General features: G+C 52.2%; 1 protein-coding gene across 4 annotated transcripts in view; it reads right to left on the bottom strand.

Annotated features, from left to right (window-relative positions):
- The window catches only part of FARP2 (FERM, ARH/RhoGEF and pleckstrin domain protein 2), a 106,696-nt gene that overhangs the window by 2,652 nt on the left and 77,438 nt on the right, over window positions 1-26,606 (bottom strand). The window contains exons 15-23 of one of the 4 annotated variants that reach the window (XM_066233693.1): window positions 21,244-21,333; window positions 20,374-20,507; window positions 19,995-20,070; window positions 18,785-19,022; window positions 13,883-14,013; window positions 6,307-6,375; window positions 5,728-5,817; window positions 965-985; window positions 678-760 (exon numbers count right to left, since the gene is read on the bottom strand). In XM_066233693.1, coding sequence (XP_066089790.1) covers window positions 678-760; window positions 965-985; window positions 5,728-5,817; window positions 6,307-6,375; window positions 13,883-14,013; window positions 18,785-19,022; window positions 19,995-20,070; window positions 20,374-20,507; window positions 21,244-21,333 — 932 coding nt within the window. Of the gene's footprint in view, window positions 1-677; window positions 986-3,681; window positions 4,456-5,727; window positions 5,818-6,306; window positions 6,376-13,882; window positions 14,014-18,784; window positions 19,023-19,994; window positions 20,071-20,373; window positions 20,508-21,243; window positions 21,334-26,606 lie in introns of those variants that run through there. The other 3 variants (XM_066233694.1, XM_066233692.1, XM_066233695.1) reach the window with 3 other exon arrangements.

Raw genomic sequence — 26,606 nt, forward strand, 5'->3', positions numbered from 1 at the left:
ATCCTGAAACAAGCTGTAAGCCTCAGATACAAGGCTGGTTGGTCCTGGATGTAGCTAAGCTGCCAGGGTTTCCTGTTGAGTCCCTGCACTGAGAGATGGACAAAGGGCTGGACCGAGCACAGCATGGTGCTGATGACAGACAGGGCTGCCTGTCACCTCTGAGCTCAGGCCTGCTGTTGATCTGATGTGGGGACAGGGTAGCAGCCGATTGCTCCTGGGCTGTGACCGGTCAGCCGGGGCCAGAGTGCAGGTGAGAAGGGGCCCTGGCATGGCCACCCTGTTGGGCTCTCCCCATTAGCCTGCTGGCACTGCCCCTTGAGTGTGTCAAAGTGCTTGTGCCCCTGGGGACCAACCATCCTCACAGGCCTGTTGAGCACTGTGACCCTGCGGCACCATGGCCAGTGTCTGGGGCAGCGGTTCTCAACCTGTGGGTCGCGACCCCGGTGGGGCTTTAGGCGACCCCTGTGTTTTGGTCGTTCGACCCCCGCCGGGGTCGCGACCCACAGGTTGAGAACCGCTGGTCTAGGGGAACATTCCCAAAAGTCAAGCTTCTCTCTCAAGGGCCACATGTACTCCTTCAACTGTGGGGACAACTCTCCTGCCACTCAGGGGACTGGGTCACGGCAGACGAGCCCCTGCTCTGGGGGCCCCTGGGATGTAGGTGTGAAGGCTCTTACCTGGCTGCCACCACGATCGTTTTCTGAGCTGCGTAAATAGTGAAACAGTGCGGCACAGACCACTCACTCTGGCTGTCTTCCACCTGTGGACGGGAGAAGAAGTCGACCAGGAGCAGGGCTGGCTGACACCACACTTTTGAAGCACAACACAAGTGGTGTGAGAGTTCTGTACTGTCTAAGTCTACGCTGACTCTACAAGGGGCTACGGGAAGCATGAGGGTCCCCAAACCATGGCACCTGCCACCCAGCTGGGTGAGCTGTGGGCCACAGGGCACCCAACTACTCACCGGTGGGTCCAGCACTATTAGCTGAAAATCAAGCACAGGAAAAAAAATGTGGATCATTATCATTAAAAAGGGCGTTGGACAATCCATGTCATAAACTTGGTACCAAACCTAAGAGTCAAAGAAAAGCCTAGACATAGTAACCTCAGTTATAAATGACTAAATGAAGTCACTTCAAAATAAAGTATTACAGCCTGACCTGTGGTGGCGCAGTGGATAAAGTGTCAACCTGGAAACGCTGAGGTTGCCTGGTCAAGGCACATATGGGAGTTGATGCTTTCTGCTCCTCCCCCCTTCTCTCTCCCCTCTCTATAATGAATAAATAAAATCTTAAAAAAAAAAAAAAATAAAGTGTCACATAGCCCTAGAAGCAGACTGGAAATTGTCCTGTGACCAAGTGAACTTGTTCTAGGAATGCAAGGGCAGACACCAAGTCAAAGGGAAGATGGTAATCATCTCCAAATGCTGAAGACACCTTTGCTGAAATCCAACATGTTACTTCTAATACTGTCTCTTAGAATCAGAAGGAAACTTAACATGATCAAGGTGGTCTTTCTCAGGCCAGGAGGTGTCCTCCTTCCCCAGGATCAGTCAGTCACATATCACCTGACAACACACAGCTTCCCTGTGCAGTGCATGTGGGAACACCAGCCGAGCCTTACACTGGACATAAGAGATCTGAAATTAACACGAGCAGTGGGCAGCAGGAGAAGGTTGTCAAGATGTTCTAGTCTTTCCCCCCAAGTTATAGGTCATTTTACAGCTAAGGGCTGCATAACATTTCTGTCAACAACAGACACACATGTGACTGTGGTCCTATAAGATAATGGAGCTGAAGAATTCTTATTGCCTATTGACACAGTGGCCATAATATCCTAGCACAGCACCTTACTCATGAGTCTGCACAGCGGGCAGTAGGTTATCAACAGAACTACTGCCTGCTGTACAAAAGTATGTAACAAGTTACCACGCCACTGGTTTACGCAGTCCCTTTCAGAGTGTGCTCCTAGAATTAAAAACCAGTTCACTGCAGAGCAGCAGCTGCGTTGAGCCAGCGGCCGCCTCACGGCTGCTTCACTGTCTCTGGATAGCATTGTCTCTTGGGCCTGATTCATCTCGTGTTGCCCTATAAACTGAGTGTGGCCTGAGTGCACAGGGTTTACAGTCCACAGCTGTGTGCAGTGATGTCCTAGCCCTCACATCCACTCCCTGCCCGCTCACTGACTTGCCCTGAGCACCTTCCAGTCCTGTGAGCTCCGTGCACGGTCTGCGCCCTATCCGTGTACCACCTTTTACCCCCTACTTTTATCTTTTATACTGGATTATTACAGTACCTTTTCTGTGTTCAGCTGCACAGATAACATTGTGTTACAGTGGCCTGTGCTATTCAGTACAATAACTTGCTGTACAGGCTTGTAGCCCAGGAGCAACGGGCCGCACCCCAGCCCCGGTGTGCAGTGGGCTGGACTGGCCAGGTCTGTGTGGGTGCGCTCTGAGGTGCACACGGCAAAACTGCAGTGACACATTTCTCAGACTCATATCCCCGTCATTGTCTCATGACTGCAGTGCAATTTCAGTAGAAATCTCCGTGGTGTTTTCTGAAGGAATTTGTCCAAATGATTCCGGAATTTATTGGAAGAATAAATAGTTGAGAATAGCCAAAAGCTTTTTTAAGAGGAGGACAAATAAGGGATGAAACGTATTCCCCCCGAGAGCGACGGTCCCACGTTACAGCAGGAATTAGAGGTGTGGACTGATGCATGGAACAGGGCTGTTCACGTGGGAAAGGCAGCCTCTGAGGTCAGGGAGAAAAGGATGGGTCAACGAACAACCGGAAACTCTCTGGGCAGAAAAGGTTACACAATCTAATAACACCCAGGACAGCATTTTAGGAAGATTAACTGAACGAGAAATGCCATAAATGTACAGGAAGACAAATCTTGGCGTGGGAAGGACTTTCTGAGCCCACACCAAACCAAGGGCAGAAACCCTGAAGGGAGAGATGGGCAGATGTGACTGCAGAGAATGTCTGCATTCACTCCCTCAAGACGAATGTGCCAGATGCTGTTCTATGAGCAGGACAGTCCCTGCCCCGCTGGGCGGCAATTCTATAAACCAAAGTGCAGGCAGAGTGAACAGGAGTTACTCACTGGAAAAAGCATCCCTGACCTGTGCAGTCAGCTGACATCTTCATAAACATTTCACAAATGCACAGGAAAGCTAACAGACAGCCCTGGCTAGCTCGGTTGGGTAGAGCGCTGTCCTGATGCACAGAGGTTGCCAGTTCGATCCCTGGTCAGGGGACACACAGAAACAAATGGATGTTTCTGTCTCTCTTTCCCTTCCTCTAAAATCAATTTGAAAAAAAAAGAAAAAAGCTAACACGCCTGGAGACCAGAGTGTCAGACACACAAGTGCCTTTAGAGCAGTGGTAGTCAACCTGGTCCCTACCGCCCCCTAGTGGTAGTCAACCTGGTCCCTACCGCCCCCTAGTGGTAGTCAACCTGGTCCCTACCGCCCACTAGTGGGCATTCCAGCTTTAAGAGTGTCAGACACACAAGTGCCTTTAGAGCAGTGGTAGTCAACCTGGTCCCTACTGCCTGCTAGTGGGCATTCCAGCTTTAAGAGTGTCAGACACACAAGTGCCTTTAGAGCAGTGGTAGTCAACCTGGTCCCTACTGCCCACTAGTGGGCATTCCAGCTTTCAGGGTGGGTGGTAGCAGAGCAAACAAAGTATAAATGAAAAGATTTAACTAGAGTACGTTGTTTTATAAAGATTTATTCTGTCAAACTTAGCGAAAATCCAACATATAGTACTTGGTAAGTAATTATTATTATATGCTTTAACTTGCTATAACTCTGCTTTTAAATTTTATAAAGTAAAGTTACTTCCCTACTTTATAAATCACCCTTACTGTGGAACCGGTGGGCGGTTAGAAAATGTTACTACTAACAGAGATACAGAAGTGGGCGTAGGTTTAAACAGGTGGCTAACCCCTGCTCTAGAGGGAGTGACAAGGACCCAGTCGCATCGCCAGCGTCCCCTGTGCTTCCCAGGGCTGCGCAGAAGGTGCAGCCTCAGATGTCACCAGTGGGACGTCCGCTGCTACAAATGCCCCAACAGCCACGGAGCAGCAACACTGAAACTGTGGGAACGGCACACAAGGCCCAGACAAGGCGCTCTGGAGTTTATCTAGGACGTGGTTAAGGATGTGTCGAGAGGTGTGCGACGGGGTCTCCTCAAGTTCTGGAACGCTAGCTGCTGCTGGAGCGTGAGGCCGGGGATCAGCATGACTAACCTCCCCTCGGCGAGGTGGGAGAGGCAGAGGGGACACAAGCTAAGCAAGACAAGGTGGGGCACGGAGCAGCTTGCAGAGGTGCATCCCCTGTGGCGGCAGAAAGCAGCGATCCACACGTGGAGGGGGGCCGTCCAGCACGCCAACAGCGCTGACTGCTGGGAGCAGAGTCGTGACTGATTTTCAGTTACTTTTTTTCTATAAGAAAAGTGTAACTTCTAAAAATACACTTTAAAATGGGGGGGGGGTCTGCTTCCAGCGGTGGTGGGTGAGCGCTGTCACACTAACCCTCCTGGCTGAGAGCTAGAGAAGCCTGGAGGGGTGGGGAGGGCCAGGAAGAGCACCCCTCAAAGACGGGGGTGCAGGATGGCTCTGAGCGGCAGAAATCGAGACAGCGGGCTGCGCATGACAGAGCAGAGCGTGAGTGTGGAGTCCAAGCACAGACACCTGGATGGAGGCCTGGCGGGGGTGGCGGGGACACTCGCTGTGCTCAGGCGCTCAGGGCCAAGGGCAGACCCCAAACAGAGTCCCCATGAGCGCGGACTGACACTGCAGGGCAAAGGACGGGCCCGTGGGTGTCTGTGAGGGGCTCCCACGGCCTTCACACTGTCCTCGCGAGGCCACAGAAGACACTGACCACAAAGGAGGCACCAACACACTGGATCACACTAAAGTGAAGAATTTCTGCTCGTCAGTGACATTAGTGTCATGTTGCCGCTGAGCGCTCCCGGGGCAGCAGGACCCCGAACGGCCCAGGCCCCCAACAAGAGCGGAGACGGACTAAAGGGGAAACGAAGGTCACAAGAGACTCACTGCAAGGACCTCCCAGGGGACACGGAGGGGAGAAGCCGAGTGCTTGTTCACAGGGAGCCCCCCGCCCATCGTGAACTGCATCTCACCAGAGGAGGCAGCATCCACGTCAGAGCTGTGTGTGCACGTGAACTCACTAACGATGCCCCGAAGGACCAAACCTTCCGTCTAAGAGAGGCTGATACAAATCAAAGACATGAAAACTGCCCAGTCCTCCCTGGACGGGTGACGGGTAGCTCAGCTGGTGAGACCGTCGTCCTCACACACAGAACCCGACTGCGGGCTCTGTCCCCAGTCAAGGCACACACAGGAGTCAACCAATGAGTAAGTGGAACAACAAACCGATGCTTCCCTCTCCCTCTCTCTCTCTCAAATCAATAACTAATAAAACGTAAATAAAAAACTCACGCCTTAAGAGCTGGTGGTTCAGTTTTCTCTTTCAGAACCAGTCAGCCCCGCCCTCTGGCAGCAGAGGGGCCCCAGCACCTGCCTGGGCTCCGTCATCACATCTCCCCCCAGAGGTGCCCTGGGGGTGGCCGGTGGAGGAGCTGAGTGGGGCCTGTCCTGCAGGGGCTGGTGCTGACCGCAGGGGGCGCTGTCTGAGCACCGACAGTCACCACGACGGGGTGGAGACGGGCCAGCGGGCGCCTGGACACTCACCAGCATGCCCCGCAGCGGAAGGAGGCCCCGCATCCGGAAGTGGCTGGTTCCAGAGGCTCCTCTGCTTGTGTACAGCAGCATATCTGAGAACTGAGTTAAAGACAAGTGACAGGGTTTCAGCACCTTGACTGTCAGACCAACTTCCACTCCATGTCAGCTTGCTGGAGATTTAGGGCAAAAAAAAGGAACTTTTATTCCATTCATACAATTGTTTCTGACCAGAGGTAACTAGTAACCACAGGAACAGCAGACGTCCTGGGCCAGGCAGCCCTCGCCCAGGACACCGTGGCCCGGCTCTAACTGGGCGTGAAGGAAAGTGGGCGGCAGGGACGCACTGAGGGCCACCGCTCCGGGAGCGAGACCCGCGAGCTGGCAGCTCGCAGGAGTGGACATCCTGCGGCCAGAGGCACGCAGGATCTTCTGTGCTGGCTCTGCTCATCCCGCAGATGGGCCACGGCCCACAGTCAGGAGGACAGCTGGCCCAGAGCCTGTCTGTGGTCCTCACTTGGTGTCTGACTTTGATGCCACCCTCCTGGCCCAGTGTCGGCACAGCCCCCCGTAGAACCACCGTCCACCTACCAGGAAGAACATCCGCTGCTGCAGGCCCTTCCTGGTGAGCTTGTGGAGACAGCCCTCCCGGATGAACTCCTGAAAGACAGCCGTGAGGTCCCCTCATGCAGGCCCGAACCCCTCAGCAGATGGCATGCTGCCAGGCTGGGCCAGGCCAGGCTGATGTCACCATGTATGCTTCTCTGAGCCCCTTATGGCCCCCTCAAAGGCTCTGTCCAGCACTTCCACAGCACCCTCCTGCCCAGATGCCCAAGGGCCCTTCACGCCTTTCTGTCTTCCTCACTCCTGCCCGTTCCTCTCGGCCACCCAGGGCCCATCTGTGTGCCAGGTAACTAGTCCCCAAAGTCTGCTGAGCACCGGAGCCTGGTCTCACCGGGCCGGCTGTGCGGAGGGCTGCCGTGTCAAGCTCAGGGCACTGCCCATTACTGAGAAGCTTCTGGAAGGCTCAGCGACAGAAATGACAGCAGTCCCACCTTGAGAAAACCTAGGTGGGAGCAGCTGAGGGCTGGAGGAGGAGGGCGGGCACACCTGGTTCCCACCATGCACGGCGTCAGGCTCTGCAGCCAAAGGGAGGAGCTGGAGGGGCTGAAGCTGCGCAGGGCCGTCCAGGCCTTTGTGGGAGGAGGAGGGCAGGGACTGCACAGGACGAGGCTCCCTCGGGGCCTGGCCCCGCATCCAGGACCCCGAGGACATGCTGACACTCCACACCCATGACAGCACAGAGGCCCCCAGGGAGCCTGCGTCCCTGGCCCCACACGCCTGCCGCTGAGGGCACAGGCACCCGCCCTGATGTTGGGAACGGCGCGTCTTGGCAAAGCCGAAGGCTTCTGGGGACCCTTTACTGCCTGTTCCTTTCACAGACGTGGCCTCCAGTCCTCCGCTCTACCAGCTGAGCTGCTGACAGGCGCACAGGCCTGTTCCTCTCAGACCAGCAGGAGCTTCGTGCCCCGAGGACACGGCAAGGGTGCAGCCTCAGCAGCTCCCAGAGGAGCTGAGCTGGCACAGAGGGGACACCCCGAGGACAGCCCTCCTGACCGCCAGACCTACAAGACGGGGCTGCCAACGCCCTTGTCTGGCTCTCACGCCACACCTGGCCCTGCTCTTGGGGTCACAGACCAGCGCTGCTCTTCCAGGTGACAGGGCCACCAGACTGGAGACCCCACCAGGGGTCTCCTTCTGCAGCTGCCCGTCCAGCCTGCAGGCAGTCCTGCCCTTGCAGAGCCAGCTTCACCCCTGGGGCCCTCTGCAGCACCCCCACCCCAGGGGAGTGCATCCCGGACACACGGGCATCTCCCCACCGAGCTCAGCCCCCAGCCCGCCCTCCGTGGGCGCTGCCGCACAGTGAGTTTGCCCCTGGATACTTCGGGCTGCTTCTGTGCCGTGTACTGGTTAGCCGCTGCCTGCCTGGTTAACAACCCTTGCTCTGGAGTTCCTCTGCTGAGACACCTGGTGTGGGCCTGTCTCTGACAGCACGCACTCGTGCACGGCACAGGTGAGCGGCCGACATCAGTCCTCTTGTCAAGCCCAGGACCCTCCATCTCAGAGAGGTGGGGCTCAGGCCCTGCGGCCACCGAGAGCCTGCATTCCAGCCGTGGCTCCAGAGCCCACTGGCCGCTGCTTCCTGAGGCTACTCTAGTTTATTGTCCCTTTAATGGTGGTTCCCTGGGACTACCGACTCTAAGACCCTGGGGGAGGCACTAGAAGAAATGATGATGTGTGAGGAGAGCCCTGGGGACCCCCAGGCGCGTCCAGGGCCACCACGTGAGCCACAGGGCCAAGGACAATCAGGAAATGAAGCTGTCCTGGCCCTGGAAGCCCCCAGTCCAGGGGGGCAGGACAACCAGGAAATGAAGCTGTCCTGGCCCTGTGAGCCCCAAGTCCAGGAGGGCAGGACAACCAGGAAATGAAGCTGTCCTGGCCCTGTGAGCCCCCAGTCCAGGAGGGCAGGACAGTCAGGAAACGAAGCTGTCCTGGCCCTGTGAGCCCCAAGTCCAGGAGGGCAGGACAATCAGGAAACGAAGCTGTCCTGGCCCTGTGAGCCCTAAGTCCAGGGGGGCAGGACAATCAGGAAATGAAGCTGTCCTGGCCCTGTGAGCCCCAAGTCCAGGGGGGCAGGACAACCAGGAAATGAAGCTGTCCTGGCCCTGTGAGCCCCAAGTCCAGGGGGGCAGGACAATCAGGAAATGAAGCTGTCCTGGCCCTGTGAGCCCCCAGTCCAGGAGGGCAGGACAGTCAGGAAATGAAGCTGTCCTGGCCCTGGAAGCCCCCAGTCCAGGGGGGCAGGACAACCAGGAAATGAAGCTGTCCTGGCCCTGTGAGCCCCAAGTCCAGGAGGGCAGGACAATCAGGAAACGAAGCTGTCCTGGCCCTGTGAGCCCCAAGTCCAGGAGGGCAGGACAGTCAGGAAATGAAGCTGTCCTGGCCCTGTGAGCCCCAAGTCCAGGAGGGCAGGACAATCAGGAAACGAAGCTGTCCTGGCCCTGTGAGCCCCAAGTCCAGGAGGGCAGGACAGTCAGGAAATGAAGCTGTCCTGGCCCTGTGAGCCCCCAGTCCAGGGGGGCAGGACAGTCAGGAAATGAAGCTGTCCTGGCCCTGTGAGCCCCAAGTCCAGGAGGGCAGGACAACCAGGAAATGAAGCTGTCCTGGCCCTGTGAGCCCCAAGTCCAGGAGGGCAGGACAACCAGGAAATGAAGCTGTCCTGGCCCTGTGAGCCCCAAGTCCAGGGGGGCAGGACAACCAGGAAATGAAGCTGTCCTGGCCCTGTGAGCCCCAAGTCCAGGGGGGCAGGACAATCAGGAAATGAAGCTGTCCTGGCCCTGTGAGCCCCCAGTCCAGGAGGGCAGGACAGTCAGGAAATGAAGCTGTCCTGGCCCTGTGAGCCCCAAGTCCAGGAGGGCAGGACAACCAGGAAATGAAGCTGTCCTGGCCCTGTGAGCCCCCAGTCCAGGAGGGCAGGACAGTCAGGAAATGAAGCTGTCCTGGCCCTGTGAGCCCCCAGTCCAGGAGGGCAGGACAACCAGGAAATGAAGCTGTCCTGGCCCTGGAAGCCCCCAAGCCCAGGAGGGCAGGACAACCAGGAAATGAAGCTGTCCTGGCCCTGTGAGCCCCAAGTCCAGGGGGGCAGGACCTCCTGGCTATTTTAGGCAAAGTCTGTTTCTTTGAGCTCACAGTCCCCCGTTCTCGGTCCCTTCTCCTCCCCAGGCAGAGGCAGAAACAAGGTTTGCACACCCACACTCTGACACACGTGACATGGTTTCCACACCCACACCCCATCACACGTGACATGGTTTGCCCACCCACACCCACACTCCGTCACACGTGACATGGTTTGCACACCCACACCCCATCACACGTGCGCTGGGGTTGAGGCAGGAAACGCCCCAGGCAACGCACCAGGCGCTTCCTGACGCTGACAGCGCTGAGCTCAAAGCAAAAGGCATTTGTGACGGAAAGTAAGCAGCCCAGTGGACACGGACACAGCGATGGAGCCGAGAGTCCAGAAATAAACGCAAATGGTGCCGGGACAACTGGACATCCACAAGGAAAAGAATGCGGTTGGGCCGTTGTTGGGAGCCGATCAACGACTGCTGGCTGACAAGGTCACAGCAGGAGAAGACCCACAACTGCTGGCTGACAAGGTCACAGCAGGAGAAGACCCACAACTGCTGGGTGACAAGGTCAAAGCAGAAGAAGATCAAAAACTGCTGATTGACAAAGTCACAGCAGAGAAGACCAATGGCTACGGGTTGACAAAGTCACCGCAAAGGAAAGGCACAACGATACTTCCCCCTTCGACTTTTTGAATTAATCTGGCCTTATATCCCCCCTTTTCTGGGTGTGTGCTATCATTTATAGCACAGGGATAATAGTACCGTGCTTTCCCTGTAGATTCGTAGTGATTTATTTGGAAATGAGACAGAGGGTGTGAGTTCCACAGAAAAGCCTGTAAGCTCCTTGAACTGGGCTCATAAACATAAGAGGCTGGCTATGATATCCCTCGTAAAGGGTTAAGTTTGTAGGAGAATTTCTTCTTAATCATGTTAGAAAGAATAGATTGTGACTTGTGAATGGGTAGGAGGCAGTGGCTATGCACAGAGCACCTTTCGGCCTTAATTCATCATTTTTCCTCCCTAGCCTTTTCATGTGATAGAGTAGAGAAACTTTCCTTTCTTCTTGCTTACCTGACCTGCAGATGGTGGAACACTCTGAGAAGAATATAGTTAGAACTTAACTAGTGTGTGAATATAGTAAATAAATAAAATTTGACTAGACAATAGAATTTTAGGAAAGGAGTAATGGAATGGCTCGTTGCGTGGCCTGGGATGGGAACGCAGTCAGCAAGAAAAGAGACTTTTGCTAAGAGACTTGTTTTATGACTAAAGGCAGTTGCTGGGCTTTCTCAGTGAGACATTCTCATGAGATTTATATACTTTCCAAGGTTTTTCGATTCAGATAATAAAGAGGAATATGGGGGGATCCATAGAAGCAATAGCAATTAATGCCTTCTGATATTATGTTGCTACTAAGCTATCTTGCAGGTGCACTCTATGTATCTTTAAGCAAAAGTTACTCTTGATGTTATGCCAATTTCTTAATAAGCAAGCCTTTTGAAGTCTTGTAAGAAAAATTAGGACACTGCATGAACTCAAGGCCATTTGCCTGAGCAAGTGGTGGTCCTTTGCTAGTCCTTAATGATTTCGTCTGCTAATCTCTCTCTGCGCCCTTGACTCGCAACAACAGTAAAGTAGAGTTATTAATTAGTACTAATCTTTTAGAAGTTTGTACCAATATTGTTATTGCTATTGTATAACTGTACTTTGAATAACTTACCACCTGATTTATAGTTTATAAATATGAATTAACTGTTATCTGGAAACATGTAACCATAGTGAAACAAAATACCATTTGATTGTAACTTAGTGTGTGTGCATAAAAAGAAAGCTAGACCAGCATTTGGCAGAGATGCCTGGCAGAAAATGCTAACTAGGCCTGACCAGGCGGTGGCGCAGTAGATAGAGCATTGGACTGGGATGCAGAGGACCCAGGTTCAAGACCCCGAGGTCATCAGCTTGAGTGCGGGCTCATCTGGCTTGAGGAAAAAAAAAAAAAAAAAAAAGCTCACCACCTTGGACCTAAGGTCACTGGCTCGAGCAAGGGGTTACTCGGTCTGCTGAAGGCCCACGGTCAAGGCACATATGAGAAAGCCATCAATGAACAACTAAGGGGTCGCAACGAAAAACTGATTGATGCTTCTCATCTCTCTCCGTTCCTGTCTGTCTGTGCCTATCTATCCCTCTCTCTGACTCTCTCTCTGTCCCTGAAATAAATAAATTAATTTAATTTAAAAAAAGAAAACGCTAACTAGAGAATAAAGAGAAAGAAAAGAATTCGGCTCTCTCACACGATTTTCGCCAACGCCGTCTCCTCCTGTGGGACCCCTGGATTCCCCCCCGGGGCTGGACCCCGGCAGGCCGTACCTCACAACACACACAAATGAATTCAAAATGGATCAGATCTAAAGGTAAGAGCTAACACATATAGAAACCTGTAGAAGGGGGAGAGCGCTATGGGGAGGGGGGCAAAGGAGATGTTGAGGGGAACACGGGGAGGGGGATGCATTTGGGGCAACACTAGAATCTATGTAAACACAATAAATTAAAATCAATTAAAAAAAAACAACTTGTAGAAGGAAACAAGGGTAAATCTTTATACCTTGGATTAAGCGATGCTTTCTTAGCTATGACACCTCATGTACAACAACCAAAGAAAAAAACATACATTGAACTTCATCAAAATTAAAAACTTTTGTGTTGTAAATGGTAACGTCAGGAAAGAGAAAAGACAGGCAACAAGATGGGAGAATATATCTGTACGTCATATTCTGGTGAGGTTCTGGTATCCACAGCAGATAAAGAATCTCACAACTGCCTGACCAGGCGGTGGCGCAGTGGATAGAGCGTCGGACTGGGATGCAGAGGATCCAGGTTAGAGACCCTGAGGTTGCCAGCTTGAGCGTGGGTTCATCTGGTTTGAGCAAAAGCTCATCAGCTTGGACCCAAGGTCGCTGGCTCGAGCAAGGGGTTACTTGGTCTGCTGAAGGCCCACAGTCAAGGCACATATGAGAAAGCAATCAATGAACAACTAAGGTGTTGCAACGCGCAACAAAAAACTAATGATTGATGCTTCTCATCTCTCTCCGTTCCTGTCTGTCCCTGTCTATCCCTCTCTGACTCACTCTCTGCCTCTGAAAAAAAAACAAAAAACAAACAAAAAACAACAAAAAAGAATCTCACAACTGAAATTAAAATATAAACAACCCAGCCTGACCAGGTGGTTGTGCAGTGGATAGAGCGTCAGACTGGGATGCAGAGGACCCAGGTTCGAGACCCTGAGGTTGCCAGCTTGAGCGCAGGTTCATCAGCTTGAGCACAGGGTTGCCAGCTTGAGTGTGGGATCATAGACATGACCTCATGGTTGCTGGCTTGAGCCCAAAGGTCACTGGCTTGAAGTCCAAGGTCACTGGCTTGAGCAAGGGGGTCACTCGGTCTGCTATAGCCCCCCCCCCCCATCAATGCACATATGAGAAAGCAATCAATTAAGAGGCCACAATGAAGAATTAATGCTTCTCATCTCCATTTCTGTCTGTCCTTATCCCTCTCTCTGACTTTCTCTGTCTCCCTTTGTCTCTCTCTCTCTCTCTCTCTCTCTCACACACACACACAATATAAACAACCAAATGAAAAGGTAAGCAAAGGGTCTGAAAAGGCATTTCTCAAAAAAAAAGGCATTACTGTGGCCAATAAACATATGAAAAAGGCTTGACATGAGCAGTCAGGGAACCACAGACCAAAACTACAACATGATGCCATGACATATCATCAGATGGCAAGAGCCGGAAAGACAGAAAACATGGAGACATTCTCTCACATACTTCATACACTCCTGGTGGAAATGGAACATGGTGCAGTCACTATGGAAGTGTATGGCCGTTCCTCCAAACGTCCAACACAGAATCACCAAGGACCCAGGAATTCCGTGCCTCCACCCAGGAGAACGGAAAACTCTTGTCCACACAGGACCTGTACACAAGTATTCACAGTAGCATTAGTTAGAGTAGCCAGAAGGTGACAACCAGCCGACGTCCACCAGCAGGACAAGCAGAATGCCGTGTGTCCAGAGACTGGAGTACTCTGCGGCCACCGGAGGTAAGAAAGCACCGACATGCTACCACATAGGTGGACCGTGAAAACACGGCACGGAGGGAAAGAGGCTGGACAGAGGCCACGTACTGTAAGACTCTTTATAAGACAGGTCTAGAATCCGTAAACCCACAGAGACAGCAAGCAGGTTAGCAGCTGCCAGGGACCCGGGAAAGGGATGGGGGTGACTGCTAACAGGTCTGGGGGTTCTTTCTGGTGGGGTGAAAAGGTTCTGGAATTAGATAGAGGTGATGGATGCACAACCTTGCAAATACACCAAAAACTGCTGATCGCACACTCTGGAAGGGTGAATCCTGTAGTCTGTGAATTATACCTCAACAAAAACAATGACCCAAGCAGCTCAAAAACCTTCCTCAGTCACTCACCCTGCCCGGAGCGATGAGGTTCTCGATGCCGATCAAGTCCCGCTGCAGCTCCGTCAGTTTCTGCAGGTTCTCCAGCCGGACAAGGCTGTGCTGGAGCATGGAGGTCACCTCCGTGATGACCTGGAGGGCGTCTGTGGGAAGAGACCCCTCAGGACAGGCGCCCAGGCAGACTGGGCTGGTGGTGGCACAGGCAAACTTGCCTTCACCCAATACTTTGTGACAGGGACTGGCATTTCAAAAAGCAGTTTTCTATTCAAGGAACATTCTACTCAAACTCCACCCATGGTTTTCAACTGCCAGGCACGGCAAGTGGATTCCTGCAGATGACCGAAAGATGGATTTGTTCAGCCCCGACTGTTGACAAGCCAGACCTCAGGGTGTTAAGAAAAAGAACACTCTTTGTAAATAACTGATGTAATGGGCAAAGCAGTCTCTGTTCTTTAGGGGAAATCATTTCCTGTGGTTTAAATTCTAAATCATTTGCACCCTCAAAGCATTTGTAATTTTCTCTTTGAATGGAGTCACAGATGCTAATCTTTTTATTTATTTATTTATTTTTATTACAGAGACAGAGAGAGTCAGAGAGAGGGATAGACAAGGACAGACAGACAGGAACAGAGAGAGATGAGAAGCATCAATCATCAGTTTTTCTTTTTCTTGTTGTTTTTTGTTGTTTTTTTTATATTTTTCCGAAGCTGGAAATGGGGAGAGACAGTCAGACAGACTCCCACATGCGCCCGACCGGAATCCACCTGGCACGCCCACCAGGGGGCGATGCTCTGCCCCTCCTGGGCGTCGCTCTGTCGCGACCAGAGCCACTCTAGCGCCTACCGGCAGGGCCAATCATCAATTTTTTATTGCGACACTTTAGTTGTTTATTGATTGCTTTCTCATATGTGCCTTGACCGTGGGGCTACAGCAGACCGAGTAACCCCTTGCTCGAACCAGATACCTTGGGTCCAAGCTGGTGAGCTTTGCTCAAACCAGATGAGCCCGCGCTCAAGCTGGCGACCTCGGGGTCTCAAACCTGGGTCCTCCGCATTCTAGTCCGATGCTCCATCTACTGCACCACCGCCTGGTCAGGCTCTCATTTATTTTTAATTATAGTTAACATATGTTATATTTGTTTCACAGAGATTAGACACCATATAAGTTACTAAGTGACCACCCTGACAAGTCTCATACCCGCCTGACACCATGCAGTGTTAGGACGTTACTGACTGTTCCCAATGCTGTACTTGGCGTCCCCACGACGACTCTGTGACAACCGATCTGTGCTTCTCAGTCCCCTCCCTCTTCTCACCCCCCAGCCCACCTCTCATCTGGCGACGGTCAAAATGTTCTCTGTAACTATGAGTCTGTTTCTGTTCTGCTTGTTTGTCTTTTAGATTCATTTGTTGATAGATATGTACTTATTGCCATTTTATTGTTCATATTTTTTATCTCTATTTTTACTTTTTTATTATTATTTTTTTTTTATTTTTTTATTTTCTTTATTATTATTATTTTTATTTATTTATTCATTTTTAGAGAGGAGAGAGAGACAGAGAGGGAGAGAGAGACAGAGAGAGATAGAAGGGGGAGGAGCTGGAAGCATCAACTCCCATATGTGCCTTGACCAGGCAAGCCCAGGGTTTCGAACCGGCGACCTCAGCATTTCCAGGTCAACATTTTATCCATTGCGCCACCACAGGTCAGGCCTATTTTTACTTTTTTTAAAGAAGACCCATTAACATTTCATGTAATACTTGGTTTGGTGGTGATGAACTTTTTTAGCTTTTTCTTGTCTGGAAGCTTTTTATTTGTCCTTTGATTCGAAAGGATAGTTTTTCTGGGTAGAGTCATCTTGGTTGTAGGTCCTGGCTTTTCACCACTTCGAATACCTCTTGCCCCTCCCTCCCGGGCTGCAAAGTTTCTGTTGAGAAATCAGCTGACAGTCTTACGGGAGCTCCCTTGTAGGGAACCGACTGCTCTTCTCTTGCTGCAAAGATTCGCTCTTCTTGGCCAGGTGGCTCAGTGGGTAAAGCATCGTCCCTGTGCACCAAAATTGTAGGTTTGATCCCTGGTCAGGGCACATGTGAGAGGCAATCAATGAGCGCACAACTAAATGGAACTGAGTGGCACAATGAGCTGATGCTTTTCTCGCTCTCCCTTTCTCTATGCAAAACAGAAAAGCCACTGCAAACACTCTGGGTGGGCCCCCACACTGGGAGTGCCTGTCTCAGTGTGATCCAGGTTGATGGAAACTCGGACATGGCACCCACTTGGGGGCTCTCTGTGTATCTCAGGAAAAGAGAAACGGCCCCTGCCAGCACTTTCGTCAGGCAGAAAGCTGCCCCCACCCCGGCTCTCGTCCTGATGCCCCACAATACAGCTCTTCCCTGTAGGTCCTGGTTCCTCTCAAGCTGCTGCCCCAGTGCGGGGGCTCAGCGGGAGAGATGAGCGGGGGGGTGTGCAGTCCTGTGAGCGGAGCTGCCTGGCAGCCTCTCTCGGCCACAATCTTCACTGCGTTTCAGTCTGAAGTTACAGGGACTTCTTTTCCTGGTACTAGATCCCTGGGCTGGGGGGCCCCGATGTGGAGCTGGGCCCCCCTTGCTCCACAACTGAGATATCCCTCCCAATTCTGAGATGGCACACACGGGTGCCCGTGCGTGGGTGTGGCTCAGCCACTCCAGGTCTCTGCTCCTCCTCCCACCCTCCACGCGGCCCCTTTAAACCCCATGCAGGACCTCAGGTGGTTCTGGAGGACGGCTGTCTCGTAGTGCAGCTGGAACTCTGACGTGGTTGTGGGAGGAGGCGAGTACCATGTGTACTTGCGCCACCATCTTGACCGGAAGTCACAGATGCCAATCTTAGAGTTCAGTCCAGGTTATGAAAAATTGGAATCAGGAAGGAAAACATATTCAGAGGAAACAAAGTCAGACACTGAGAGTGGTCTTCAGAGACCTGACCAGGCCACACTAAGAAAAGCTTCTGGCCAGACCTGGTCCTGCCCCTTGGTTGCAGTGACCACATCTTCCTTATGTCCTTGTCCTGTGGACCCTGCTGTCTTCTTATCATGACTCCCGCTGACCGCCTGGTCCCAGCACCTCAAGGTCCAAGGAACCACACGAGACGTCCCTTCCCAGCTCTGTGCCTCTCAGCCCTGCCTCTGTGAGTCTGGAGAGTGATCCGTGACACTGGCTCATGTCCTCTTCAGCAGCGGGACAGTCCATGCCCACGGCTTCAGGGGAATAAAGCCAGATAAGGAAGCCCGTGGGGAGATGTTATTCCCTCATAAACAACACATTGTAGGAGCTGTGGTGATGCAACCTCTGGGGCGGACCCGGGAGTCGGTCTGTGCAGATTGAGGCCTGGTCATCCCTCAGGCTCTAGCTCACGTCTGAGCGACACACTGCAGGCTGCCTGGCCCCATGGGGCTGCCCCGGATGGTGCCCAGTGCCATCTTGTCCCTGGATGCTGTGTGTGCATGGAGTGCAGGGCTGGCAGGGTTGGCTACGTGTGGGCTCCACATTGCCCTCGGGCTGGCTCTGGGAGCTGCTGGATGCTATTCTATTGTACAGAGTATCACCCCTGCCTCGGTCTCCATGGAAACAGCGTGATGTTGATAAACCATCAACACACACTCAGCACCTGGCCAACCCTGGCACAGTCCCTGGGAAACACTTACTGAATGAAGGATAAAATTAAAATGCAAGGCCAACTTCTCTAAGATCCAACCAAGAGGTACCCTCTTTTATACAACAGAGGGAAGCCAAAAGGAGTGGTCACGTCCGCACCCCGAGGGGATGCGCCCTGTGGGTGGGTGGGTCCTGGTGGGAAGTGGCTCCAGCTGTTGCCGGCTGAGCCTCGGCAGATGGCTGAAGCAAACCCATCTGGCTGCCAGGTCTCTGCACCACGTGGTGTCAATAGTTTACAAGCCGTTCCAAGAACGCAGCCTCACTGAGCTTCTGCATCAGCCCACAGCTGGTTTCTTCTGGTGAGGAGCCCGAGTGGTGAGTGCACACGGCCCTCTCCTAGGCGCCGTGTTCCTGAAGACCTGGAGGGGCCACCCTGCCCCCCCAGCGCCACCTCCCACTTTAGAAGGTTGATATTCAGTAGCATTTTAAATGTGCTACATTTTTTTTTATTTCCCTGAAAATGCTTGGGAGCTTTTCTGACAATTTTGTTTTTCGTTTCAGCAAACACGAAACACTTGCTTTTAGAATGAAGGAGAAGAGACCTGTCCACGTGGCATGACCTGTTGTTTCTCGTCCACAAGAACCTTATTTACATCCTCTTATGACTGGGGGAGACCAGCTGGAAGGAATCCTCCTCTTTCATCTTTACTTCTAGCGACGGTGAACTTCCTTGTAAAACCCTTCCAATGGACAGTAACTGCCTGCACTGACTTTATCCTACAACTAGAAGTCATACTGTAGGTTCAAGAGGCCAGGGTTTATTCCTTTGCTCCTTTAACAGAAATAAAAGGTGATCAAGTTCATCTATGTCAGAAACTTCTAACAGGCCACCTGGACTTTGAGGTTTTAGAACCCAAGATATTTAGGACAGAAATGCCTACAATTAGCAGGTAACTCTGGGGGTCACTCTACCCCCAGGGCACTTGTGGGGGCTCTGCCTTGGTCATAGTGTCCATGCCTTGTGACTCCTCTAGGACAATGGGAGTCTTTCACTTTCTGCTCAAAAGCAGAGATGGGTCCTGCCCTGGGTGGTGGAGCTGAAGGGGAGTTCCAGCTGCTCAGACAAGGGCCTGCTGGTCTCCATCAGCTGGATGGGAGGAGTGGGCAGTGGCTAGCTCTGGCGGACTCACCCTTCTGCGCTTCCCAAGGAGGAAAGTCAAAGCCTCAGGCTTGCCAATGCCACCCTGGCCCACTCACCACAGAGCCCTGACAGCCCACTCACCACGGCAGTCGGCGTGGTCCCGGTGCCCGGGCGAGCAGAAGGCGCACAGCCGCCTGAGCAGCAGGCGGTAGTGCACCAGCCTCTGGATGGGCTTCAGCAGGAACGAGTTCAGCGGCAGGTAGCAGACCTTCTGGAGCTCGAACTCTCTGTACACCGTCTCCAGCTTCCTGGAGCGCTTTGTCGCCCTTTCCAGCTCCGTCAGGACCTCGTCGTGCCTTTGGAAGTAGCCAGTGAACTGCTGTTCAAGTACAAACAGGGGCCCTTTAGGCTCGGGGCCTGGGAGAGGGTGTCCAGCTGGTGGGCAGCCCATCTGTCCTGAGGGCATTCCCAGGGTGGATGTCACACACTTGCTGGAAGTCCCAGTGGGTAGAACAGATGAAAGTGGCCCAGGGGCGCTCAGCTGGGGCTTTGCAGCCGCCAGGGAGCTCGTCCTGCCCCATCAGACTCCACCTGAACCAAAGCCGTTCCAGACGGGGCGCAGGGCTTGTCCACCGCTGTCCCCACGCCACTGCGAACCAACCTCCCCTGGTCGCGGTGAGGACATGGGGGTCTCACCTCTGCTTTATAGACGGGGAGCCGCGGCCGAGGGCTGTGGCCCCCTCATGGGACACAGCAAGCCAGCTCTGGGCAGGGAGGGGACCAGTCTGAGCCGGCTCTCCCCAGGCCCGGAGCGGAGCGCGGGCGGTGGCGTCCCCAGAGAGGAAATAGTGACCCCTGAATCGTGGCCGCACAGTGCACACACTGGGATGCGTGCGGGGTCTCCCGTCAGGACCCTCAGCTCGCCCCTACCTTCTAGAAGGTTCCGGGCATTAAGGCAGTTTGTTTAAATGAACATGGCAGATGGCCTGAGATCTGGGCAGGTAGCCACCAGCCCGGGACACAGCTGGGTCCCCAGGCCCGTGGACAGCGGACAGGCGGGGCCGGAGCAGCGACACCGGCCCTCCCGAGATGCACCCACACCGCCCCGCGCTGCCCGTGGTGACGAAGGACAAGCGTCGGGAAGGAGTGGTCTGAGGAGGGTGCTGTCCCGAGGAGACACTGTCCCCCCAGGAACTGGGTGGCGAGGTGGACAACGGGCGTGGTCGCTGTTCTGACTGGAATGCTCCTGCGACAGAAGCGCCACTGGGAAGAGGACACGGTCCCGAGGGTCACGCCTCAGGGGCACAGTGCGGAGGCGAGTCCTGTCTTGGGCACCCACGGGCGCACCCACCTGCAGATGCCGCAAGTTCCTGAGCAGGATGTCCCCGATGCGCTGATGGCCGCCTGCGGCGCTGGAAGGTCCGTCCCTGGAGCAGAAGGACAGACACGATCACAACACGCGGAAGCTCACGAGCCTTGCTGTGACCACCGCCCTCATCACAGCCTGGACAGCAACAGGTGCTGGGTGGGGCTGTGCATGGGGGGCGGGGCTGTGTGAGGGCGGGGCCATGCGTGGGGCGGGGCCTGCGGGGCTGTGTGTGTGTGTGTGTGTGCGCGCTCGCGCCATGTATGTGTGGGGTGGAGCCGTTGTGTGTGGGCAGGGCGGAGCCATGTATGCGGTGTAAGGGCCCCGTCTACCGTGTGGGGTCTGCTGTGGGGCGGGCCATTACCAGAGTGCCAGCCTCTGCTCCACCTCCCGCAGGAAGCCTCTGTGGAACTCGTAGATGGGGTCTATGTTGGAGAAGAGCAGGGTCATCAGGTCGGCAGGCATGGCGTCCTCCTTGACCACCGCACTGCGGAACCACTGCAGGAAGAGCTCGAGGTGACTGAGGGATCTCGCCCTTGAGGGTGTGTGGTCACAGGACACCCAGCACTGGCTGAGTCTCCCTGAGGACAGCTCAGTCCAGTGCTATGGCTGTTCTCTTAACCACCAAATCTTCACAATATAAGAGAATAATTCTGGATGAAAAGCTTCAAATAGATGCAGTCCCAGTTTTACAAAAGCTAGACCCGATGTTCTAACTGTAGACATGCTTTAAGCCAGCAAATGTACCTTCACAGAGCATATGCCTGTAGCTCTCATGACAGCTGAGAGCTATTCCTTAGCCGGATTCTTCTGTCTCTGGTTTAGAATTAGGAAATATTAAAATAAAATGGTGTGTTCTCCCTCAGGCATGCACCTTTGCTCTCTTTCTCCTAAACTCCAAGGGTCCCCACAAGCCTTGCGACAAGAGCAGCAGGCAGCAGCCGCCAGTCCTGGGCTCACCCTGAGCCTGACCCCAAGGCCCCCTTTTCCTGACTGCAGTGAGCTGACAGCGCCCCACCTGGGCTCACTTGTCACTGTGGTTCTTACTTCAGAGTTCATGCAGCCCAGCACGGCCCACTTCCTTCCTCTGTTTCTAAAAAGCTGAAGCAGCCCCACCTAGGCCCTCCTGTTGCTCCTTCTCCCCTAAGTCCTTCCTAGATGGTAATGAATGTACTCTCAAAATCTAAAAAAAAAATAAAAAGAAAATATGTAATGAAGGACTTAGTTTTCATACCACGGTAATCACTTCTAAATCCTTCAGGTACGTCCGTTCTGTAGCGAGAATCTCCTTTGCTATGAAGTAGGCCTCGTCCACGCCCGTGCTCTGCAAGAAGGCCGACAGTGAGCAGGTGTCTGCCGGCCATGTCAGCGACAGCAGTGACACTCACTCTCTCCTGCTGAAGTTAACATCATCGTCAGCTCTCCTTCACAATCCCTGAAGGCATTTCCTTCTGAGTAAAAATTAAAGCCCAGTTTTATCTCCTTCACATGTTTTTCTCATTTTATATTATGTATCTGAGCAAAGAATTGCTGTTTCAACAGATACTGAAGCTTAGGGTTCGTTTTGGGATGAAATGATAGCTTAGTTATCACTGCCGGGGTGTAACGGGAGAACACACAGACACTGGAGTGTGTATATGTGCATATATGATTATAAACGATTGAGCCTAACTCACAGAGAGTCATTAAGTTGCCAAGTGCACATTCTAACTGTGCTGTATGTTAGAGCACTAGGTGGCCAGCACACTTCCAGTGCAGGGGCAGAGATAGTCTGGCCCTGGAGCTCCAGAATTCCAGTCAGGGTCTCTGCAGGGCCAGCAGGCAAGTTAGCAATGACAGGACCCTCAGGAGCAGGAAGGGTCGCACTGTACCCCTGGGAACCCGGGCCTCACCATGCCCAGTCCTCAGCACCTGGCAAAGCAGAGCCTCGAGCTCAGGCTGCATGAGCTCCTCCATCCTTGCCCAGTCCTGCTCTCTCCCTGCACAGGCTAATGGGGCGTCACCCAGGAAAGCAGAGAAGTGCTCTGGGTGGGGCAGCCGCAGCCTCCAGGGAGGACACAGGCTGCCTGCTAGAGAGGGTGGAGCTGGCAGCTGGGAGACAGGTCAAGGACAAGGGATGGGTAGGAGATGGGCAAGATGGTTACTGGTGGGGAAGGCTGGGAGGGGCCAGGGCTCCTCAGGAGGCCTCTTCCCGCCCTGGTGGGACAGCAAGGGAGGGAAGTGACAGTTTGTTGTGGGTGGAGGTGCAAGGGACCAAGGAAGCAAGGATGACTTCAGTTTTGGGCCCAAGCCAAGGGAAAAAGCCATGGAAGCCTGCAGGGGTCAGGTCTGGGGAGGAAGGTGGAGTGAAGTTTGCACCTGGGGAGCTGATGTGCTTTAGGTGCCAATGAGCAGGGGAGGCTGGGCCCGAGGCTGATGCTTTGGGGTCCACGCCTTCATCCCTGTGCCCCTCCCCTAGGTGAAGTTTAGAGGAGAGGTGACAATGCTTGCAGAGATAACAAAGGTACTTTCTTCTTGAGAGCCCTGGAGCCCACACTGCAACTGGCCCCCTGGGGACACTCCACTTGCTCAGCGCCCTTCAGAGCCCATATCCTGCTGTCCATCCTTGTCACGTGGGACAGGTCTGCTGGTGGCTTCCCATGTCCATTTTTTACAAATAACCGATAGCCACTCAGCTGGAGTTGCGAGTGAGCCTGCTCTGTGGTCACAGGATGCTCTGTCCTGGTTGCATCTACGCATCTACTGGGAGGCTGACCCCTAGTCCCTGGGGCTCTGGTCCTCCTATCCACAGGAGAGCAGGTCACCTTTCCAACCTTCATGACCTTCCACTTCTTTTTGGGTGTCATGCTATCAAAAAATGACTTTCAAATCCAGGTTGAGGAAGAGCTCTTTGAAATGTATCTCTGAGCTTCATACAACCAGTGAGTTCTGTGGGGTCAGAGCTGGCCCTGAGCAGACCACGTCCATGGTCTGGGAGGCTCAGCCCCACGCAGCCAAGCAGCCTGCAACGGTCAGCCTGGGGCTTCCTAACTGCCCGCACTTCGCTTGGGGTCCTCCTCTAACCCCTAGAGCCAGCCTCAGGTCACCCGAGGTTCTAGACCAGGTCCTCTCCCCTGGGGTGGGGGCCGGAGACCCTCAGAAGCATGACCACCACAGCTCACGGATGGAATCACGTTAATGTCACAGGCACCACTAGGGAGAGACAGTAAGATGCCAGGAGCTGAATGGTTGTGGACGGCAGGGCTGTGGAGCTGGGCTGACAGTTTCCAGTGTACGCTGACCAACAGGTCCCTTTGCTCAGAGGCCTGGTCTAGATGATGAAGGCCACAGCCACCACCATTAGCCCTCTTACCATGAGGTATCAGGGGTCATTACGCTACAGAACTACCTAAAGATCAACTATTTTATTAAAACAGCAAGTAACAAATTAAAATTTAGTTTTTTTTGTTTTGTTTTTAAGGAAATACAATTTTTTAAATTATTGATTTAAATTTATTGCGTTTACATAGATTCAAGTGTCCCACCGAATACATCCTCCCGCACCCCCGAATTCCCCTCAACATCCTTCTTGCCCCCTCCCCCAACACCCTCCCCGCTTTCCTCCAGGATTTGCTCTTCTGCTCTCTATAATGCTGTTATGTATACATAATTTCACCAAGCTCTTTCCCTTCTCTGACCCCATCCTCTCATCCCCTTTCCTTCTGTCCGCTTGCCCACTGGTCCCCCCCCCTTTTTTTTTTTTTTAATCTCTAGTGTCTCCAACTCTGACACTAGAGATTTTTTTTAAGTTTTTCTTTTTTTTAATTAATTTTTTAGAGAGGAGAGAGAATGAGAGAGAGAGAGAGAGAGAGAGAGAGAGAGAGAAGGGGGAGAGAGGAGCAGGAAGCATCAACTCCCATATGTGCCTTGACCAGGCAAGCCCAGGGTTTCGAACCAGTGACCTCAGCGTTCCAGGTTGACGCTTTTCCCACTGTGCCACCACAGGCCAGGCCACTAGTCCCTTTGATCCCTCCTCTGCCTCTATTCTGTTCCTCAGTTCACATTGTTCATTGGATTCCTCATATGAGTGAAGTCATATAATAGTTGTATTTCTTTTTTTCTTTTTTTTTTTTTTTTTTTGTATTTTTCTGAAGCTGGAAATGGGGAGAGACAGTCAGACAGACTCCCGCATGCACCCGACCGGGAACCACCCAGCACGCCCACCAGGGGCGAAGCTCCGCCCACCAGGGGGCGACGCTCTGCTGCGACCAGAGCCACTCTAGCTCCTGGGGCAGAGGCCAAGGAGCCATCCCCAGCGCCCAGGCCATCCCTGCTCCAATGGAGCCCCGGCTGCAGGAGGGGAAGAGAGAGACAGAGAGGAAGGAGGGGGTAGGGGTGGAGAAGCAAATGGGCGCCCCTCCTATGTGCCCTGGCCGGGAGTCGAACCAGGGTCCCCCGCACGCCAGGCCGACGCTCTACCGCTGAGCCAACCGGCCAGGGCCAATAGTTGTATTTCTTGTCTGGCTTATGTCACTTAACATAATAGTTTCCAGGTCCATCCCTGTTGTTGCAAAAGGTATTTTCTTCTTTTTCATGGCCCCACAGTACTCCATGTGTATATGCAGTACAACTTTTTAATCCACTCGTCCACTGAAGGACACTTGGGCTGTATCCAGATCTTCATTATTGTGAACAATGCTGCCATAAACATGGGGATGCATTTCTTCTTTTGAACCAGTGATGTGGTGTCCTTGGGATATATTCCTAAAAGTAGGTTGGCTGGGTCAAAAGGCAGTTCCATTTTTAATTTTTTAAGGAATCAATTTGCATTTCTCTAATTAGTGATGTTGAACATTTTTTCTTTTGCCTATTGGCCATCTGAATGTCCTCTTTGAAGTGTCTATTCATTTCTTTTGCCCATTTTTGATTTGATTATGTTCCTTGATTTCTCTTATCAATGTTTTATAATTTTCTGAGTACAAGTCTTTAACCTCTTTGGATAAATTTACAGCTAGGTACTTTCTTTGTTGTTGTTGCAGTAGTGAAGGGGATTGTTTTCTTAATTTCTCTTTTGGACAGTTCATTGTTGGTGTATAAAAATACCACTGGGTTTTTTAAAAATTATTTTTATTTATTTACTCATTTTAGAGGAGAGAGAGAGAGAGAGAGAAGGGGGAAGGAGCAGGAAGCTTCAACTCCCATATATGTGCCTTGACCGGGCAAGCCCAGGGTTTTGAACCGACAACCTCAGCATTCCAGGTCGATGCTTTATCCACTGCGCCACCACAGGTCAGGCGCCACTGGTTTTTGAGTATTAATTTTATATCCTGCCACCTTGCTGAATTCATTTACTAGGTCCACTAGTTATTTTACTGAGACTTTAGGGTTTTCTAAGTACAATATCATATCATCAGCAAATAATGATAGTTTTACTTCTTTTTCAATTTGGATGCATTTCTAAAATCTTAACTCTACATTCCTCTTTACCCTTGTTCTGTTTACAACAGGACCGTTAACACTTCTTACATCATTGGTTTGGTTGTAATAAATTCCTTGAGGGTTTGTGGGGTTTTTTTTGTACGGGAAGCTTTTTATTTCTCCTTCTATTTTAAACGATAGCCTTGATGGATAAAGAAGTCTTGGTTGTAGGAAACTGTTCTGCATTAATTTGAATATCTCTTGCCATTCCCTTCTTGCCTCAAGTGTTTTTGTTGAGAAGTCGGATGTCATCCTTTTGGGGTCTCCTTTGTAGGTGACTGACTGCTTTTCTCTTGCAGCTTTTAGTATTCTTTATTTCTTAGCTTTGGTTTTTTAATTATGATGTGTCTTCGTTTAGGTTTATTTGGGTTCCTTTTTAATGGGATTCTCTGTGCTTCTTGAACTTGTGTGACTTTTTCCTGCATCAATTCTGGGACATTTTCAGCTATGATTTCTTCAATCAGGTTCTCTATCCCTTGTTCTTTCTCTTCTCCTTCAGGCACCCCTATGATGCAGATGTTGTTTCTCTTCCTATTGTAACAGAACTCTCTTCGAGTTTTCTCAGACATTTTGATCCTCTTTTTCTTTTGCTGTTCTGCTTCCGTGCTTTTGCTTATCTTGTCCTCTAAATTGCTGATTCGATCCTCTTTTTCATCCCGCCTGCTTTTCATTCCTTGTAGTGTAGTCTTCATTTCTGATACTGTGTTTATCATTTCTGTCTGATCCTTTTTTATGATTTCAATGTCCTTTTTGATGCCAGATATCTCATTGTTTAGGTGCTCATGTTGTCTATCTATGGTTGCTCTAAGATCCTTGAGCATCCTCATAATTATTATTCTAAACTCTGCATGCGGCATTTTAGTTATTTCCATTTCATTCAATTCTTTTCTGGGAATTCCTCTAGTTGATTCATTTGAATTGCACTTCCCTGTCTTCCCATTTTGTCTCAATATAGATTGCTCCTTCAAATATGTTGTTTGTGGCCTGACCAGGCGGTGGCACAGTGGATAGAGCGTTGGACTGGGATGCAGAAGACCCCGGTTCGAGACCCCGAGTCACCAGCTTGAGCATGGGCTCATCTGGTTTGAGCAAAAAAAAAAAAAAAAAAAAAAAAAATTCACCAGCTTGGACCCAAGGTCG

Source organism: Saccopteryx bilineata, chromosome 5, assembly GCF_036850765.1.
Source record: "Saccopteryx bilineata isolate mSacBil1 chromosome 5, mSacBil1_pri_phased_curated, whole genome shotgun sequence".
Taxonomy (NCBI): Eukaryota; Metazoa; Chordata; class Mammalia; order Chiroptera; family Emballonuridae; genus Saccopteryx; species Saccopteryx bilineata.